This window comes from Oculina patagonica, chromosome 14, assembly GCF_052425735.1.
Source record: "Oculina patagonica isolate OP01 chromosome 14, crgOcupat, whole genome shotgun sequence".
NCBI classification, from domain to species: Eukaryota; Metazoa; Cnidaria; class Anthozoa; order Scleractinia; family Oculinidae; genus Oculina; species Oculina patagonica.
The window spans coordinates 2,844,093-2,863,132 of record NC_135771.1 but is presented as its reverse complement, the minus strand read 5'-3'; the positions used below and the strand labels follow the sequence as shown (position 1 = coordinate 2,863,132).

At 36.9% G+C, this 19,040-nt stretch overlaps 2 protein-coding genes and 1 non-coding gene across 33 annotated transcripts in view; all 3 read right to left on the bottom strand.

The window, feature by feature from the left end:
- Positions 1-3,842, bottom strand: part of LOC144638103 (cubilin-like) — an 84,449-nt gene extending 80,607 nt beyond the window's left edge. For all 29 annotated transcript variants that reach the window (XM_078497254.1, XM_078497253.1, XM_078497256.1 and 26 more), the window contains exons 1-4: positions 3,705-3,842; positions 2,750-2,801; positions 2,502-2,576; positions 1,992-2,148 (exon numbers count right to left, since the gene is read on the bottom strand). In XM_078497254.1, the coding sequence (XP_078353380.1) occupies positions 1,992-2,148; positions 2,502-2,576; positions 2,750-2,801; positions 3,705-3,731 (311 nt within the window). In that variant the 5' untranslated portion in view covers positions 3,732-3,842. The remainder of the gene's footprint in view (positions 1-1,991; positions 2,149-2,501; positions 2,577-2,749; positions 2,802-3,704) is intronic.
- Positions 3,843-10,251: 6,409 nt separating this feature from the next.
- On the bottom strand, positions 10,252-16,017 carry LOC144638284 (uncharacterized). 3 transcript variants are annotated; one of them, XM_078497512.1, is made up of 7 exons: positions 15,937-16,017; positions 15,004-15,355; positions 14,287-14,329; positions 13,380-13,425; positions 12,543-12,687; positions 10,963-11,101; positions 10,252-10,399 (listed from the first exon to the last, which is right to left on the bottom strand). In XM_078497512.1, exons 1-6 carry the CDS (start codon positions 15,964-15,966, stop codon positions 10,971-10,973), a joined length of 747 nt encoding a protein of 248 aa, XP_078353638.1. In that variant the 5' UTR covers positions 15,967-16,017; the 3' UTR covers positions 10,252-10,399; positions 10,963-10,970. The 3 variants fall into 3 exon arrangements, with proteins under 3 accessions (XP_078353638.1, XP_078353637.1, XP_078353639.1); XM_078497511.1 differs by having other exon boundaries at positions 10,252-10,405; positions 10,967-11,101; XM_078497513.1 differs by having other exon boundaries at positions 10,252-10,405; positions 10,967-11,101; positions 12,630-12,687.
- Trnar-ucu (transfer RNA arginine (anticodon UCU)) lies at positions 10,781-10,854 on the bottom strand. The gene has a single exon. It is a non-coding gene; the product is annotated as a tRNA-Arg (tRNA).
- Positions 16,018-19,040: the final 3,023 nt, after the last annotated feature.

Sequence of the window (19,040 nt, the reverse complement as noted above, 5' to 3'; positions counted from 1 at the left end):
CAAAGTAATTGCTCTGGCCAATCACAAAGGACACAGACAATCCAGTGAACCAATCAAAACTCGAAGCAAATACATGTAGCCGGCACAAAGCGCGGGAAAACGTGCGTGAGCGAGTCACGATTGGTTTTGGTTTTACTCCTGATTGGCTGAGAAAGTGGCGCGAAATCTTTAAGCTAATCACTAAGCGTAGCAATTTTCAAAACCAAAGCAAATGGAATTAACTTTCGACACTCAAGTGAAAAGCGCTCTATCGGCAGAAACACCTTATGGGTAGGCCTTGGCGGATTGTGCTCCTAAAAGTGGCATATTATGCTACTACAGGGTTCGTACAGGTCATGGAAAACCTGGAAAGTCATGGAAATTTTAGAATTTCATTTTCCAGGTCTGGAAAGTCATTGAATTTAGATTTGGGTCATGGAAAATGGAATTGATTGTACAAAATTAGTTAGGCAGGTTATTTTTTTGTGAAGAAAATGGTAAAAACGTACCCGAAATCAAGATAATTTTTGAAAATTTCCAAGAAAAATGGTCACATCTAGGTCATGGAAAGCTTTGAAAAGTCATGGAAAAGATCATGGAAAGTCATGGAATTTCAAATGCTCAAAAGAGTATGAACCCTGTACTAGCATTGCTCGAAATTTTGCCAAATTATGCCAGAATTTTGCCAGAATTTCTAAATTATGCTCCTGATTTCCGAACTTATGCTCACAAAATGACGTAGATTCTGTACATAGAGGCGCGCAATAACGGCACCAAATGATAATGTTTTTCAAATAAACTGTTCTTGTAAATGTGTTTGTGTTTTATGGCAGTTTGTCTTGGCCGTCAGCTGTCCAAATTAGCTGCTCGCATCTCTGAACTGTTCTAAACAAAGTCCATACTACTATTAGCGTAGCTAAAACACGCATTTCAAGAACATACTACCTAATTTTTTTTTATTTCTGTAGAAAATACACCATATCTACTAAATTTTATGAATTTATGCTCCAAAAAGTGCTAAAATTTGCTAATCAGTATGCCGTGGCAGTGCTCGTTTAAAAAAGTTATGCTTTTTTGCTCCAATTATGCCAAAAATTATGCTGGTACAATCCGCCAAGGCCTATTTATGGGCTTGTGCTATCAGACGAAGGGGTTTTGAGGGGGTAAATGAGCCCAACGTTAAACTCTTTTGTTAAATCTTCTGAAATGTTTTGTCTTTCTCTTATATTGATGTTTGTTACACTCTTACAATCACCATATGCGACATTTGAACAATGAAATGCTAATAAACGTAACAGTCAAAATGAACAACCGAGTGATTAAGAGGGGACTGAGCATGTAGTAGATTCAGTGGCGTTTTTCTCAAAATCTAAACGATTTAACCCCACCTCAAAATGTCAGAAATTAGAGATTGGCTCTGATTAAACTGCATTCATGCAAAGTAAAATACAAATCTGTAAAACAGATTTTTCGCAAAAATAGGAAAATGTGGTATTTTGCCTATCTTTCTTTGCGTATCATTTGCTCGCTAATACGGTAAGCGAATTTTCATGTGAATCATTAGCTTAATAATGAGATAGTTTACGCTAAATTAATTTCATAGACAAAAGGGGATCATCCTCATCCTCTGTTGCTTGCATCATAATGTTTTTACAAATTTGAAGGGAAAAAACATTTTCATTGAAGCTTATTTTCATTGAAGCATTTTCATTGAAGCTTATTTTCATTGAAGCTTATTTTCATTGAAGCTTATTTCCATTGAAGCTTATTTTCATTGAAGCTATTTTTTTTTTTTTTTTTTTTTTTTTTTTTTATTTTTTTTTTTCTTTTTTCTTCTTCATTGAAGCTTTTTTTAATTCACTTTGAAAAAAAGTAAGAAATACTGAGCACTGGAAAAACCCCATTTAGATCATTAAACGAATAGTGGAAGCAATAAAACATTTTTTTTTTCAATCAGTGATATTTTTATATTCACCTAGTGGATATATTTTAATTATTATCTCGTTTCTTACTCGCAGTTTCCGTGATACTCCACGTCAAACTCGTTGAAGTAAATATTCATTGCCTTGCCAGCTGGAATAGGGACCCAGTTAACACAGTCCGCGTAGTTTGGGTAATTGTTTGGGTATCCTGGACTTGTCAGTGTGTTGTTAGCAACCTGCCCGCATACTATAAAGCAAACAGAAATATATTTTAATATTTGCACTCACATCGTGTGTGCTGTGTGTGAGTCATAAGCTTTGGGCTTATATTGAGTGAGGGAGCCTTACCCCTTCTTTTTTGCCATTTGAAAATAATAATAATAATAATAATAATAATAATAATAATAATAATAAAAAAGAGTGAGAGCCTTATTGTCAGGGATGGGTAGCGTCCTATCATTTGAGCTCCTCCAATGTGTTGGTTCTCCTTGGGTCTCTTTTTGGTCTCCTCCTATCCTTTAGGCTCGTCACACAAATATACATTTTGGCTTTTCCAAAATGTTGCAAAAACCGTAACAAAGCTCCTTTAAGTAATCTTACCATTTGACGACTGTCTCTTTGCTGACAACAGTTCTTCTGCTTCAATGCCTGATTTATCCATAAACCGCCGCGGTCCTGTGTTAAGTGTAATCAGGTATAAAAAAGACATCAAAATGCAAAGGCTATGTTATTAACCTCTGTACAATATTTTTCCCCTCAAAATTATAATGATCCATCTGTAATGGAAATTAACAAATGTATTGTGTGGCCATTAGCAAGGAAAGCAATTCTTAATTATAAAATCTTACGGCTGAAAGCTGTTGGAAGATTAGCGATGAAACCAAACATTAGCCACAAGACCTGAAAAGAAAAAAAAAAGAATAAAAACACACAATAATGGTATCAATTGGTTTGTCGATCATTGCTGAGAGCGAAAACAACAAATGTCTCTTTTATTAATTAGTTTTTGAGACAATTATTTCCTTTTTTGAATCCACAGTAAGTTGGGGCCTTAGTAGAATGTTCAGTTGGCAACGTTTTGAAATGTAGTCTTTTGTTGTTCATCACTAAAGCAGTTTCAGGGAATCACACACACTTTATTAGACCCATAATAACTTTAAAGGAAAAACAAGTGATAACTGAAATGAATCAATTACCAGCTCCCTGGAATAACTAACGAACTAAAAATGTCAGGATGCTAACACACATACTAACATAGCACTAACATACATATACAGCAATCGTATAAGGCAACAACAATCACACTCTGACTGAGTTCATTTACTCTGTTTTCATCCGTCAAAACCGTAAACTGAATGTCCCGAAGAATAAGTCCTTATTCTGACCGAGAGTTACGAAAAATACGCAAAATAGCTCCCCAATTAAAAGGAAGATTCAAGTTTATTTCGTAGGTAAGGTCAAATCCAGAAATTGCGTTATTTTTGGCAGCGCAAAAAATCTAAACAGGCGCTTAGCTCCATAAAGTTAGAGTGTTGATATGTATAACGCCCCCGGGATTAGATAATATTAATAGCAGTTTATACCGGCCTAAACCTTTCGTTGCGTTTCTCAAAAATATTCGTGAGTTCTCAATTATACTCCAAACTTGAACTGGAAGAGGCCGTAAAGAGTAAAGTGTCTTGACTAAGAACACAACACAAAGATCTGGGCCGAATCGAACGCTCTAACTATTAGACCAGGCACCTCTCACGCAGATCGGGCCAGCACTTGAATTTCAGCAAAGAATAAAAGTCCTATACTCACCAAAATAGCAGGCATCTTGTAGGACATCGTGAGAAACTGCAACAGAAAGCAAGACCTGATTTGCACGACGCAAAAGCTCAAGTCAATCAGAAGTTACGAAAAGGTCAATTTATAAGTTCCTTTAGCATGCCCGCCCACCGTTTGTATTGCTTTTTTAACAAAAAAAAAACTTTAAACGACAGTAATTGCTAAATCGTTGATTTTGGCGCAGGTAAATAAAATTCCAATTCAAGTAAAGTGTTCCTTAGAAATTTCAATTCAGAATTCCCATTTAATTCTAACAGAACCATAACTTTAACCGTGACATGCATCATAGCGTCAGTAAAGGTTTTTTTTTTTTAACAGTACAGTGCTTTTATTCAACAGCAGCGCACAGAACAATTTTAAAAGTAAAAGTTGCAACGTTTCTACAGCAACCCTCCAGACAAAAAAGAAACAAAGTCAACATCATAGACAATTAAAATTTTGCATGTTTATTTTATTTTTTATAATTTCTATTCATTGAAGCTATATTTGCTTTTTGACTGAAAAAAGTCGTGCGTTAGGCAAACTGCTTCTTAGCAATTTTAATTCAGAATTCCATTTAGTTCTTACAGAACCATCTAACCGCCACATCATAGCGACAGTAAAGTTTTTTAAACAGTACAGTGCTTTTAGAGGTTATTTTTAGATTTCACCGAATTTGATGGTCATTTCTCATGCCTAAATTTGGTTAAATCCCTGTTATAGTCCCTTTAACACAGACATTTTAGTAAACCAAGACAAAAAGGCCTTTCTTACAGTAGGAACGTGTAAAATCAGAACCACTCAACCGATAACTCATGCAGTCACTTAATATTTATTTTAGTGTTTTGACACATTTTACTAAATATAAATGTGTGTGTGCATCAGCTGGAGTGAATGACTGATTTAAAGCAAACTTGACCTTTATTTTCAGTTAATAACAGAAAGACAAATACATTTTGCGCAGTTATTATGTCAAGAACGAAGTCACGTTTTAGAAAGTACAGAAATTTATGGAATAACAAGTTTTTCTCTTGCCACTTTTTTTACAAACTTTTCCATTTTTTTACGTCCTTTTACATCCAACTGATTGAATGTGCCGTGATTCCTAATGACAGATTTATTTTAAATTGATCGATGTTGCAAGTACAGTTTTGCATGTGCATATTTTTTTATTTGGTTAACGAACGACTTTTTTCAGTCAGAAGCAAATATAGCGTCAATGAATAGAAATCATAAAAAATAAAATAAACATGCAAAATTTTAATTGTCTATTATACATAATTATGTTGACGTTCTTTCTCTTTTGTCTGGAGGGTAGGTAGGTAGGTAGGTAGGTAAAACTTTATTTTGACACGATAATAATAAAAGCTAAAAGCTTGTGGGGTCGTGTATTTAAATTAACTATGCTAAGATTAAAATTACAATTCTTATATTTACAGTAAAATTTACAGGGTTACTCTAGAAACGTCGGAAACTGTTACTTTTTTAAATTGTTCACTGCGCTGCCGTTAAATTAAAATAGTAAGGGAACATTTCAATACAAAGCAAATACAAATGAAGGTAGAGATGACCAAAAGTGATGAAGATTGAAACGAATAGCAAAATGTTTTTTTGAAATAATGTTGGGCTGAACAGTTTTCCAATGTTTATCTCGCTTGCTTGTAACTTTAAATTTTAACGCCCGGGAGACACATTTGGTTTCAATGAAGATATGGTTTTGTCATCTAGATCCATAGAAATAATTTCTTTGCAAACATTAAGTTTCATAGCGAGTATTTGGCAAAACTTAATAAAATAAACTTAACTCGGCCATGACACAGTCCTTTTAATTCTATATTTAAAAAGCGGCCTAGCAAAAGCAATTAATTTCCCTTAACTAGACTTTGATTAAACACTCAAGATAGTTTTTTTTAAACAGAAGTTTTCTTCGACCTACTCAAAGTTAACATTGTTAAATTAGATAGCAGCTAAATTTGGCGACTGACGGAAAAAAAGGTAAATAGAAAAACCTGTTTTTTGAGTCTAATGCTTGCGTGCGCTTTGCGCATGCGCATTAGACTCTTTGTTATATGAAAAAAGCTGTTAGCAATCCCAAGGGAATGGTTCGGGATCGATAATCGTTCGCTGTAATGTAGAAAACAATGATCAGCTGCAAGAACGGACTCCGTACGGACAATTAAAAACGCACAATTAAAAACAGCCAATCAGCGACACGTGTTCCCACGCATAATTAAAAGTTCTTTCTCAAGTCACGATTATTCAACACTTGAACAGGACGTAATAATTTTCCAGTTAAGACATTTGTAAGCTTTTTGTGAAAATAAATCTTCGTTTTCAGTTCAGTTAAGCACTTGTGTTTTCGTCTTGCTTAAAAGCAAGACGTCTTTGAGAAAAAATATTTCGACGGCGACTCGCGTTTATTTACACAATGCGACCAAATATTTATTTTGTTTTAAAAAATAGAAAACTTTACCTCGTATTTTGTATTTAAGTCATTCGAATTTTGACCAATTTTTTCTTTACAGTGCAAACAAAAACCTTCAAAAATAAAAGATGTTCATGGATAAATGTAAATCAAGTTACGCGACTAAATCAAAATGCGTTTGTTTGGCCGCTTTGCAGTATTACACTGTCCCGGCCTTTGCCATACACTGAAATCGAATTTCATGCTTTTACGACTCTCAGAGATCTTAAGTTCTTCTTACAGCTAGAAAAATCATAAAATGGTTACATTGATATGGAAGTGATGATTCGCGAAATTTGTACATCATGATAAACAGTCTTCGCTCCTGTGTATGGTAGCTCGATAATAATTGCCTAGTTTCCAGCGTTCAAAAGGTCATCATTATATTGACGTGAGCATTTACACCCGTTTTTAGGAAAATCTGTCACTAAGTGCTTACAGTACAATGGAGTAACAGTCACTATTTCAAGTGCTTTTATTGCAAAATCTGTTTCAAGAGTCATCATCAAAATGGTGAAAAATCTGAAAGAAAACGATGTGAAGTTCTTCAACCCTTGTTGTAATGAACATGCTTTTTGTAAATCGTCACGCAATCTTGTCCAAATGTTTAATCGTTTCTGCTTTTACGGACAATACGGAAGAAGTAACATCAACTCCTGTTCATACTTTAAATTTTGTGAAGCATATAACATTTATGACTGTTTCGTTTTCATCCATAATCATCCACGATGCCCCTAGCTTGCTATAAGCATTTTAAATTAAACTCCCGAACACAAACCTCTAACCAATTTTAACCGGCTTACGAAAACCGCGCAATCTGTATCACTATGCCATACGGCATTAGACTCATGTCACCCTTGGTGACCTATTTTCTAAATGTGTGGTCACTGTCAACTTAAAAAGTAAACGTTATTTCTCGCGATTTTGTCAATCTATTCTTCGCGGCCTACGTTGTTATGTTAAATTAATGTTCAATAAATTCTTGTTGAAACATGTGTTATGTGATCTTTAATCTACACAAAATGTAATTAAAAAGCGTTTTTAGAATGACGCAGTATATTTGGCAGCTCACGTTGAGAAGGAAAAATTACAACACAGGTGATATGTTTTGTTGAGGGTCTCCCAGGAATTTTCTAGAACAAGTGTTAGGAGAGGAAAAATGATTATTTGGTTTAGTTTTATTCATTCGCTTCGCTGTTAAAAACATAGAAAATCCAACGAAGAAATTATTGTTTTGGTTTGTTAGCTGTGAGATCATAACTGTAGATAACTGTTAAACTGTAAATGCAACCTGCAGAAAGCTGTTATCCACCTGCGAGGTTTTGAAAGTAATTAATGTTTCAGAGCTAGGATTAACTTAAGCCAATCGAGCTTAGAAACGTTTGTTCATGTTCTCAAAAATAGCGTTTTCTCGAATGATGTAATCTGTATCGCGTCACTAGCTCGCCCTTAAGTAGAACAGCACTGTAAAATATTCTTTGGTTATGTCCTGCTTACGCACTGGTTATGTCCTACCAGCGCTTACGCACTGGTTATGTTATTGCAATAAACTCTACTGTTGGAGCCAAGTAACTACGTATTCTCTGCCGTTCCAAAAGACTGTTTTGCTGTGTTAGATCCCGACTTCCCGTAGCTGCAAGCATGGTTCCCCATCTGTAGTTGCTATACGGACGAACGGCATTTCAAGAGAACAGTGAATATTTTTGGAATAGGGAAGAGGCGGGAAAGGACAGTGATTGAACAGTGTTCCCACCAAGTGTTCCCAGACCCTGTTTGTAGAGAATCCCCTCGAGTTTAATTTTGGACAGAAAACATGTATCCATTTGTGCACCTCCCCTCTACTCCCCTCTCCTCCCCTCCCAATATTTGGTAAAACTTTCTGTTGGCACAAGCCATGTCCAGACTTTATCGAAACGATGGAGAGAGAGAATGTAGGGACCTTTCAATAGCAACATTAGTACGAGATTAAGTGCGAGTACGACTGACTTTCGAATTTCAATCCAGTTGTTGCTGACCGGTTAAAGGGACTATGTCACGGATTTTACCAGATTTTTGAACAGCCAAAATTTATGTTTGTGTTGCATGTTTGTGTCGCATGTCGCATTTTTATTACAAATTGCTATATTAGAGCACTGAATCTGTTATCTAGCATTATTGGCTGCGGATGGCGCGGATGGAAACGGATTGCAATTTGAAAACGTTAGGCAAACGTTTTCAAATTATTTCCGCGCGTCTTCAAAAAATCGATATTTGTAACCCTAGCTTGATTTCTGTCCGCAAATTAAGATTATATCTTCCTTTAGATGTTCAAAGATATTCTTTTTATGGGTTTAGTTGTCTTCCACTAATTTCAGAACAGTTTAGACCAAAAATCTGCGAAATCTCCGTGACATAGTCCCTTTAAAAAGGAGACTATTGGTACAAGATTGGTGAGGCTCTCCTAGGGGCTTCAGGGAACAAGGGAACAGGACTATTAACTTTTTGAAAACATGGGAACAAAAGGAAAAAAACTGGGAACATGGGAACAAGACCATTGATGAAGATGAAGTATTCCGCACATCGGTCAAACGACAGAAATATGCAAAAAATAAGAAAAGTACTGCAAAGATAAGGTTTTAATTTTCACAGCACAAATTTCGATACATAACCGGTATCCTAAGGGTTTACTAAGTTTTTTTGAGCTTTACTAAAAAAGTTCTACGTGTTTGAAAATAGCGATATGCGGACTTGTCGGCGCCATTTGTCAAAGCACCTTTGGTTCGGATGCAAACATTTCAACAAGTGAAAACACTGGTTTACCTGAGGGAATGGGATTATGCTTTCACTCGGCAACTATTTTTATCTATCTTTGCTCAAAATCACTTCAATTTGAACAAAAAACGGCGAAATGAAAAGAAAACCTGCCTGAGACGTTTGACCGCGGTGAGGAAGTATTCAACATGACACGAGCATGGGACAAAGAAAAAATTCTGAGTCCCCGACGGGAATCGAACCCATGGCCTCCCAGATACCGGTTGGGCGCTCTAACCAACTGAGCTACGAGAGACTCGTTGTGAGCTGGGCCATTTTACTAGGTTGATATGTGACACGCGTCCTGCATACTGCTAGGATCAGCAATGTCGAATTCATCAAGTTTGTAGTAAAATGGCCCAGCTCACAACGAGTCTCTCGTAGCTCAGTTGGTTAGAACGCCAAACCGGTATCTGGGAGGCCATGGGTTCGATTCCCGTCGGGGACTCAGAATTTTTTCTTTGTCCGATGCTCGTGTCATGTTGAATACTTCATCTTCATTATTTATTACCGAGCTTAAAATTTACCATCTTTATTATTTACTTAAGAGCATTGATATTTTAGGGAACAGGGAACACCAAAAACGAAGAAATACTTTCAGGGAACACGGTAATTTAAGGAAGAATTTTGTTGGGAACAAGAGAACATGGACCCCCCTGGGAGGCCCTCATTGGTGCGAGATGTGATAATCGAAAGTGTAAGCACTAGGTTAGAAAAGTGGTACTCGTACAGTCAACTCTCTCTTAACGGACACCTCTGTAAGACGGACACCTCCATAAGACGGACACCTAGCTGGTGTTGGTCCCATTCTTGCCGTTTTTCAGTCATTTTACTGTAACTAAATTTCCTATAAGACAGACACCTCTCTAAGACGGATAGTTGGAGCCGGTCCCGAAGGTGTCCGTTTTAGAGAGAGTTGACTGTATTCAATATTGTACACTTCTCCTCCGATTCACCGGTCCCTAGTGTTCCAATAATTGTACACGACTCGAATTGCAGCTCAGTAGTATAAATTTTTATTATTTCCATAATCGATTTAAGACTCGGGTATTGGTTTTTCTCTTTACTTTGGATTTTTATTGTGTCATATTTATTTTAATGCAATGACAAGAACGAGAGGGTGGGGGTGGGGAAAGCGGAGGGTTAATTAGGATAAGGAGGGTACTTGGTAGTCGAGTCATTACAGCTAACATGCATAGGAAGCCGCTCTTATAAGAGAATCAGAGTTCCAGAAAAGTAATTTTTCATTCGAACTCAAAAGAACTTAAATAAATCAAGACTACACAATTGTCATTTTTCCCACTCTTTTATTTAGATGATTTTGTTTCTACAATCCCCATCTAACGAAGTTTAAATTGTGTCGAAACAACAATTCCTTCTTTTTTGTTTCTAACATCTAACATGTGTCCATTTCCGGTAAGGCAACTGAGTGCTTCTGTACCTGAAAAGGATATATTAAAATATATATATTAGTCTCCTTCCCACATCAGTGTTATGGGTTGCACACAAAGGGTAAATAACTACAACTCATTCTACAGTTTAACAGTATAATACGCGTGAATATAATGAGTAACATAAAAGGAAAAGAGCATGCAGGCTTGGAAGTGTGTTTTGTGTTACGCGCGGGCAGGAAAACGAAAGGGGACAACAAATAACCTGTTAAGCCTGCTTCCAGCAGGAGTTGGATAACAAGAGTATTTTTTTAAAATCAGGAAATTATATATATATATTTAAAAAAATATGTTTTTCATCAGTATTAAGATTATGTAAAATTTATAATATAAAAGCTTGTAGGCTAGAAATGAAGAAAAAAATCCACCCCTGGTGGGACTCGAACCCACAACCTTTGAATTAGATGTCCAACACGCTAGTCCATTGCGCCACAGGGGCTCGCACGAGCAAACGAGGTAAGAAAACAGCCATATATTTTGATGCTGTCTTTGTTATGCAATGAAACCCGTTGCGTCACAATAAGCAACCCACTGATTTCCGTATAACTCACCAATTCAGCGCTTTTTGGGCACCATCCTCGCCAAGCCCTTTTGGATGGTTTCCATTGCCTCGCCCAGCAGCTGAAGGCTCTTGGCTCCACGCTTCTTTTCTCGCAAAGACTTTGCAGCACGCCTCTTGGATCGGCCTAGTAGCAAATTCGATTAAAATTGTAAATAAAAAATGAACTAAAGCACTGTGATTGATTCAGGTTTTTTCGTTTGAGATTGCAGTTGGCTCAAAATACTCGCGCAACCCAATCTCGTCCCCAGAGCCCACGATCCCTGGCGCAGACCAGAAGGATCTTGGGCTCTGGGAACGAGATTGGTCAATGAGTAGAAACCTGTTACTTGCTTAACCAATCAGATCGATATTGCAGATTTTTTCATACGATTTGAACGCTACGAACACTGAGTGATTTTTCCATTATGACATCTGCATTTGAATAACCATACTGATACATCCTAAGCCTCACATTCACGTAAAAAACCTTCGTCAGAAAAACGTCTATACGAGGCTAAGGATGTACAAAGTATTATTAATCAAATTTGGGAGTTATATATGCAAAGTGTCGTTCCACACCTTTTAACATGGTCCCCTATACTTTTTACGCGAAGCGTGATTGAGGCTATTTTTGGCCGTGAAACGTAATTTGGGCTTTTATTTTTTCGTGATTCCCGCCGATTTTAAGATCTTTTCACGTGCGCGTGAACACGATTTTTAGCTTAAACGTGACCCGTGAACGAAGAGTTGCATTAGACGTGACTTTATTTCTGATTTTTTAGGTAATTCAGGTAAACGTTCGTTTTTGCTTAAGCCCTGTGGTTGGGTTTTGAACAGATGAAACTTTTGTCAGCTATTTTGCCACGTGCATGATCTTGGCAGATACAATATCCGGTCTTAAACCTTTCAGAGCATAACAGTCTAAACAGGGATCGCCGTGATTTTTCGTGAACTTGAAAACATTTTTAGAGTTAATATCGTAAAAAATGTTGTTGTTAATCATCGTGGTAGAGTACAATAATAATAAAAGTTTTTTCGTTTGTCTCACGACGTAGTGTTGACCGGGACATCCGACTCGCTCGTATCCAGACCTCCGCCGTTTCAGAGCACACCCACAACACCGGACACTACCCGCTTTGGAATAAGGTATAGTTTATTGATCGTGAACCACACTGGTACACACGCAGGGTCAAAGAGGCAATTCACATAAGACTTCACCCTAATAATATCAACAGGGATAATGGAATTGAAATTCCTGAAGCATGGATGCCCACGATCAAAAAACACAACAACAGGAGAACTGTACGACAGCGGACCGCTGAGGGAACAACAGGACACAGAAACAGCGAGGATCGAAATGCACCAATCACAGCTGTTGAAAACCAACCAATCACAGCGCAGCAGCGTGCTTTATAAGTTCACGCACAACCAGTCGACCTTATCGCCTGATGAAGACTAGCAGTGTGCAGTCGAAACGTCGCGATCTACATCACAAGTGACACTACGTCGTGAGACAAACGAAAAAACTTTTATTATTATTTTTAGTTTCATAGACGACCCTATTTAATGTCTTCCACGTCACTAACCTTGCTTAGTTTCCAGTTTCTTCGCTAACTCTACCGCCTTGCTTTTCAACTGACCAATGATGAAGTCATTTATTTTGAGATCCGTACCTTTGTATTCCCTCGCAGATACATGGCTGCTAAGGTCGTTCTCCACTATATGTTCCATCTATAAAAACAAACAAACGAATTTATGTTGTCAGAGAATATCGTTATAATTTCCCGCAGTATTGTAGCAGCTCTTGTAAGCTTGTGGTTCTGCTCCCCGATCGGCCATGAGGCATAAGTAACAACCGTGCAAATTAACGTATACAGCCGGGGGAACAAGTGCCAATTGATGGTGAGAACACTTCTCCGAGAAGTGACTGAGCCCGCGATTTTTGTCCCAGCAGTTGCTAAGCACCATGACGTAATTGTACGCGTGATTGCTTTCGGTGTATTCGTGATCGCTCGCGCTTGTTTTTGATTGGCTGAAATAATTCGGAGATTCTTCGAGTTCAACGAAGATTTGCCAAAACGGGCACTATTCCCCCGACTAAAATAATGAAACAGAACCTTAAATTTGTCACAATAGCTTCATGCGGGACCTCCTGTTCAAAGCAACAGTTTTTCTCGTGTTAATTTTAGCAGTCAAATTAATATATAATCAAACATCAGTAAGCGACCATCTTGGCTACAAAATGGATTCATTAGTACTGCTCTGTTTTATGTTACCACACATTTTATTGAAGTATAATTATGAAAAAAATGGTTATATATAACAAGCTTAGTGTCCAGCTCCTTAATTTTTGTAGACTTTGTTTCAAACCTGTGATAAGAAATTGGAATTCAATCATTGTTAAGGCTGAAAGTAGTTTCTACCTGATCAAGCAAGGCCCGAATGGTTTCGATGTAGTACTTGAGGCGACTGAAATAAAAAAAAGGCAAAATTGTAAGCTAAGAGTAACATGATGAATGAGTGATAAAGAAAAAGAATCGGGTGAAAATTAAGGGAAGAAAGGATTACCAAAGATAGTTCTCTTTTTTATTGCAAAAGTTAATCTTTCGGTAATAATTCTTCGTACTTTTTGTCGGCATTCTTTGTCTAGCTTAAAGTAATAAACAGGCAACTTGGTTGTTGTGGCAACAACTCGTCTCTAAGATAACATAGGTTATCAGCTGTGGGAATGACGTTTTCTCGGATGATGTTATAACCTACCTGAGTCTATAATAGCGATAGTGCGTGTTGCATATCAATTTATTTCGCAAGGAAGTTATCCTTCAAATTCATACTTAGTCATCTTCACCAAAAAAAAAAACTAGTTGCTCAGTTTTATTGGAACTAAAATGTTTTGGTGCAGTCCACCAGTAACACTCAAATTTCTTTAAAATAACCCCCCCCCCCCCCCCCCTCACCTCATTAAGCTTTTGGCAGGTGCGGTGGCCTAATGGTTAGTGCGCTGGACTCCGGATCGAGCGGACCAGCTTCGACCCCCGGCCGGGGTCACTTGTGTTGTGGGCAAGACACTTTACTCTCATAGTGCCTCTCTCCTCCCAGGTGTATAAATGGGTACCGGCGACATAATGCTGGGGGAGATCTGATCTGGGCTAGCGTCCCATTCAGAGGGAGAAGAAATATTCCTAGCCGCTTAATGCTACCGAAACAGGGATAAGCTCCGCCAGTATGGGCCGCATGGCTCGAGGCTTCCCACCTCATAAAGGGCGATTAACATTATTTGTATTAAGTATTACAAATGAACATGACAACAACTGAAATGCAGCGAAATACCTCTGAGAGTCTGGTCCGGGTGTGGGAGGTTGTGGTCCACCGCCTGTAAGAAAGATGCTTTATGGTCAGAAACTAATTTTGGACATTTGACGTTATATTTTATATTTACATGTTTTATCTTATAACCCTGATTTAGTTAGTGACTACCCTTTTATCATGCATTCAAAATTGAAATTTGCATCGTTGCTATCGATGTTTTTTTAGCAACATTTTAAAAAAGTGTAAGATAATATCGCCACTTATTTTTGGAAAACAATATTTACGTGTTAAGGTTTGAAAACGTTTAACTGTTTCAGCAAGCACAGTTTAAATTTGTTTTGTGCAAGGATTTTGCCGGTTTTAAATGGGAAATTAATTAACTCTGAAACATCAAGGATTTCATTTTTGGTCACTGACTTTCAATCTTCTAAACTTGGTTCAACAAAATACTGATTAGTTTGGGCTAATTTGTATTATTTATAGCAGAAAATAGGTGCTATACCACATGAATTTACAGCGACACATTATGACAGTGGTACTGTTTTATGTCGCCTAGAAACTTCAGTAATTTTGGCGTTGAAGTGTTTCAGGAGAGCTAACCAATACTAACTTATAAAAACTTTAGTTCATATCTTATACACAAGCACAATTAATTTTACTAGTTTAATTAACATGTACATTAACATGTAGATTTTTAAGTGTAACAATGTTTTAAGAGTAAACAGAAGAAGCTACAACCTCCGCCTCCTTGCCCATTGCACCGGTCGCTATGGCAACAGCGCAAGTCGCATTGTATCACGCTTCCGCCAGCGGCTGCCACAGAGCTGTTTACTTTATCACAAATAAACGTTTGATTGCAGCTGTACTCTGAGTGAGAGAGGGAGCAGTTCTTCGCGGTTGTTGTATGATTCATGCCATAAAACTCGACTGTGGTGGTAACTGACATGCAAGAATCGAAATAAGATTCACACGTAATAACAGCACTGTTGTTACATGGTTCAGGCGAGCCTGGGTAATCTGCGCATGCGTAACACTGAATGCTCAGAGCTGTTGGAAGATTGGCGAGAAAACCACACAGAAGCCACAAGCCCTGTAGTACAAATACACAAGAAAATGAGCTAAAATCAGTTAGAAAATGTTGAAAAAAATAAAATCTTTAAAACTTCTTTATGTCTAATGATAAAGACGAAATGTCAGGTCTAATTGCCAAGAAAATGGCAAATTAAAAGTTTTAATTCGTTCATCACCAACAACCATTTACATGTGTTGGCCTAAGATACAGTAAGTAGAAATCAAACGATTGCTATTAATAAGCGATTAAGATTTGCGTCTAACTGAGAAAAGCACTATTATTTAACTTAGCTGTAAAGCCTTTAAACGAGAAAAACATGTATAAAACATTTAATCTGCAGCCTACACTTTTAAATCACTTAGATCAATGGCGCAAGTTATTCTAAACTACAAGGCCAGCCTGACTACTCCACAACGATAAGGGTGCAAAACTAACAAGAACGCGTTTTCGCTGTGCTTGTAACCGCTTTAACATAATTTACTCCTTGAATCGGAGACTAAGAAAGTTTGAAAATTGTCGGGTTTTTCCATACTGGTATTGATTAATTAACTGATATAGTCAGTACTTAAGTAGAAATGAGAAAAAAACCTTGTACTCACCAAAACAAAAGACATTTTCTGGGACATCATAAGGCAATAAACGACGTGATTCACTCGAGGCAAAAACCCAAGTGTTTTAACAATTACAAACTGGGCAATTTATAACCAGTTAATCGTCAATTTAATTGCGTTTTTGCGTGTTTACTCTATTAAGTTTAAAAACACACTTATTACGGACCCCATGCAGTTACGGTTTATTAAACTGGCAAAAGCTAACACCAAAAATTTTTTTATCGTTTCTTATTAATCATTTATCGACTTCAACATTTATTACTGGCAAAAGCTATAATCGCCATGGAAATCTTAAGTGAAAAATTGATCCTCAAAATTGTGCTTACAATTTGAGTAATTGAGAAAAAGAAGCCTAAAAAATTCAGGACTTCAATGGGATTAGAGCCCATGACCTCCGCGTTACCAGTGTGATGCTCTACCAACTGAACTATGAAGCCCACTCATCGGGCACTGAAGGTCAATTCGTGTGAGTTCATATGTTTTCGTGAAAGTGATACATTCAAAAATGACTGTGAAAAAAAATTTTATTAGCTTGTACAGCTGCTCAACAGAGTTCAAAAAAGAAAATTAAAAGAATTACCAATAAAAATCTTGACGCAAATTATCCAGATCCCGGGGGGGGGGGGACTAAGTTCTAACCCCTTACCCTTTTATATACCATTTTTGACAGAAATTGTACCCCTTTCGTATACCTTTAACTGAAAAAAGGTACCCTTCTCATATACCTGAGAGACATGGCGTGGACTTAAAATAGGACGTTTTCTTGTCACTTTTATGTAGCGCTTAATAAATTAAAATAATACAGCCATAAATTGCGTCTGTTCGAAATATTTTAATTAAAGGCCCTTTTAAATAGCCAAACGGCAGATTTCCATACCCTTTCGTAAACTTAAACTCGTGAAATCCCTACCCTTTTATATACCTGAAGCCTGAAAAAGGTACCCCTTTCGGGCGGAGCCTCCCCGTATAGGCCATTATAGGGAGTACTCCCCCCCCCCCCGGGATCCAGATTAGCTGCTCTTGACCTTATAAAAAAATCGTTGTTTGGCTAACAGTAGTAAACTTGCCCTTCAGAATAAGAAGCCCCCAAAATTTTGTAAAGCCCTCCTCTCCAAGACAATTGCTAAGCAACAGAGCGTGAAAAAATAAACTAAAAGGGGAACTATCACATGGATTTTGATTTTTTTTTTCTGTCGAAACTGTGTCAAAATATTTCTACTTGCTATAAAAATATTCTTAGAATCAATAAATTCCTTTTTCAACCATATTCTTTAAAAAAGAACAAATCATGATCGCTTCTAGCCAATTTTGGAAGCAAAAATGGGAGAACTTAAAAATTCCGGAATTTTTCAATTTGTAATCCATTTCGACCCTTTCCATCAAAGGCCCGAGACAACGTCCGGCGACAGTTTCAAAACACTAGATCGGGGGGGGGGGGGGGGCCCCCCTAATTTATAACCAACCTGGGCCATTATTTTAAGGTTTCCGTTAACACTGAAATGTTTCTTATTAAATTACACAAAATCCCAGTGATACTTTTTTTCAAGTAATATCGTGCTTTGAAAATCGTTTTTCGGATGTAACATGTTGTCTAAACAGCCACAATATTAACTTGTACAAAACTGGCGTTGGTAAAAATTAGATTCCTGATCTTTGCTTTCTGAACTAGATCAGCTGATTTTTGTTTCTGTAAATGTTTGAATTTCTTTTACACACTCAATGTGAAAATCATTTTAATATTTTTTTAATTTTCAGTAACATTATTTTTCCACAAAAAATAAATATTTTTCAGTCATTGCTCGAATGCCACCTTTAATTGCCTTTATGGTAAACTGAAAATGTGTTTGTTTGTTTTGTTTTTTTATTATTTTTTACGGTATTTTAAATGGTAATAGTTAATGATGTTATCTTTTCTTGAAGCAAAACTAATTACTTTTCAGACTTCAATCACCAAAAACCCCTTAACTAAAAAAATGCGTAAAAATATGTTGGATTATTTTTAAACGCAAAGATGCCCCCAACTAAGAAGCTAGTCCAGTAGACACACGAATTTATAAAGCTTGATGAAAAAAACCTAAACTGTGCTAAATTTTATTCTTTGTAAATGCATGTTATAGACATATTCGCCGAATTGAAATGATAAAAATTTAGGTTAAAATGTTATTAAAAGGACTTTGAATACCATCAGAATAACTTTATGTTTGACATGTTCCCGACAGAGAGACCTTGTGTGAAATGTCTTAAGGATAATGAACAGAACAGTCTATAATTGGCTTCAAAAATACTGAAATACGGATTTATAACTATGCAAGTGAAAGCTATTGAGCAGTGTTCTGATGCGGTAGTATTTAAAATGCTGTACGAAATGGTTCTCACTGTCAAGTCTGTATACGTTGCCCTAGTGTTTGACCATTTAAATAAAAGCTATTGAGCAGTTCTTTCATGTGGTACTGTTTATTATGCTGTACAAGGTGGTTCTAACTTTCAGTCTGTGGATAAAACCCTAGTTTGTGACCATTTAAATGAAAGCTGTTTAGCAGTACTTTCATGTGGTACCGTTTATTATGCTGTAGAAGGCTATAAAGTCTGTGGATAAAACCTTAGTTTGTGACCATTCAAATGAACGCTATCGAGGAGTACTTTCATATGGCGCTTTCCTTTATGGTGCATAAGGTGGTTCTTAACTTTTGAGTCTTTATAAACCCTCAGTTTGAAAATACTCAAGTGAAAGCTTAGCTCTCGATTTATACTTTTCGGTACTTTCGTGTGGTGCTATTTGGATCTCAGCACTTTATCAATCAAACTGTTTGGGGATATTTTTCAGTTTGGGTTTTTTCTTATACTTCGGAAAGAAGAACTCAGAGACTCAAAGGGTAGTGCAGAATGCAATATGGCCAATCAATTGACATTGTTATAATAACTTTGATTGAGAATACATACAATGAGTTCACTTTTTCAGTTTAAAGCGCTGTTTCATGTTTACTTGTAAGATGTTGAACGACCGTTCGTGATATATTTCGATTTTGACATGAAGCAAATCACAAAATCATGTGAAAGCCCATATACAGGGTAAGGATTGCCTTGAAGCAAAT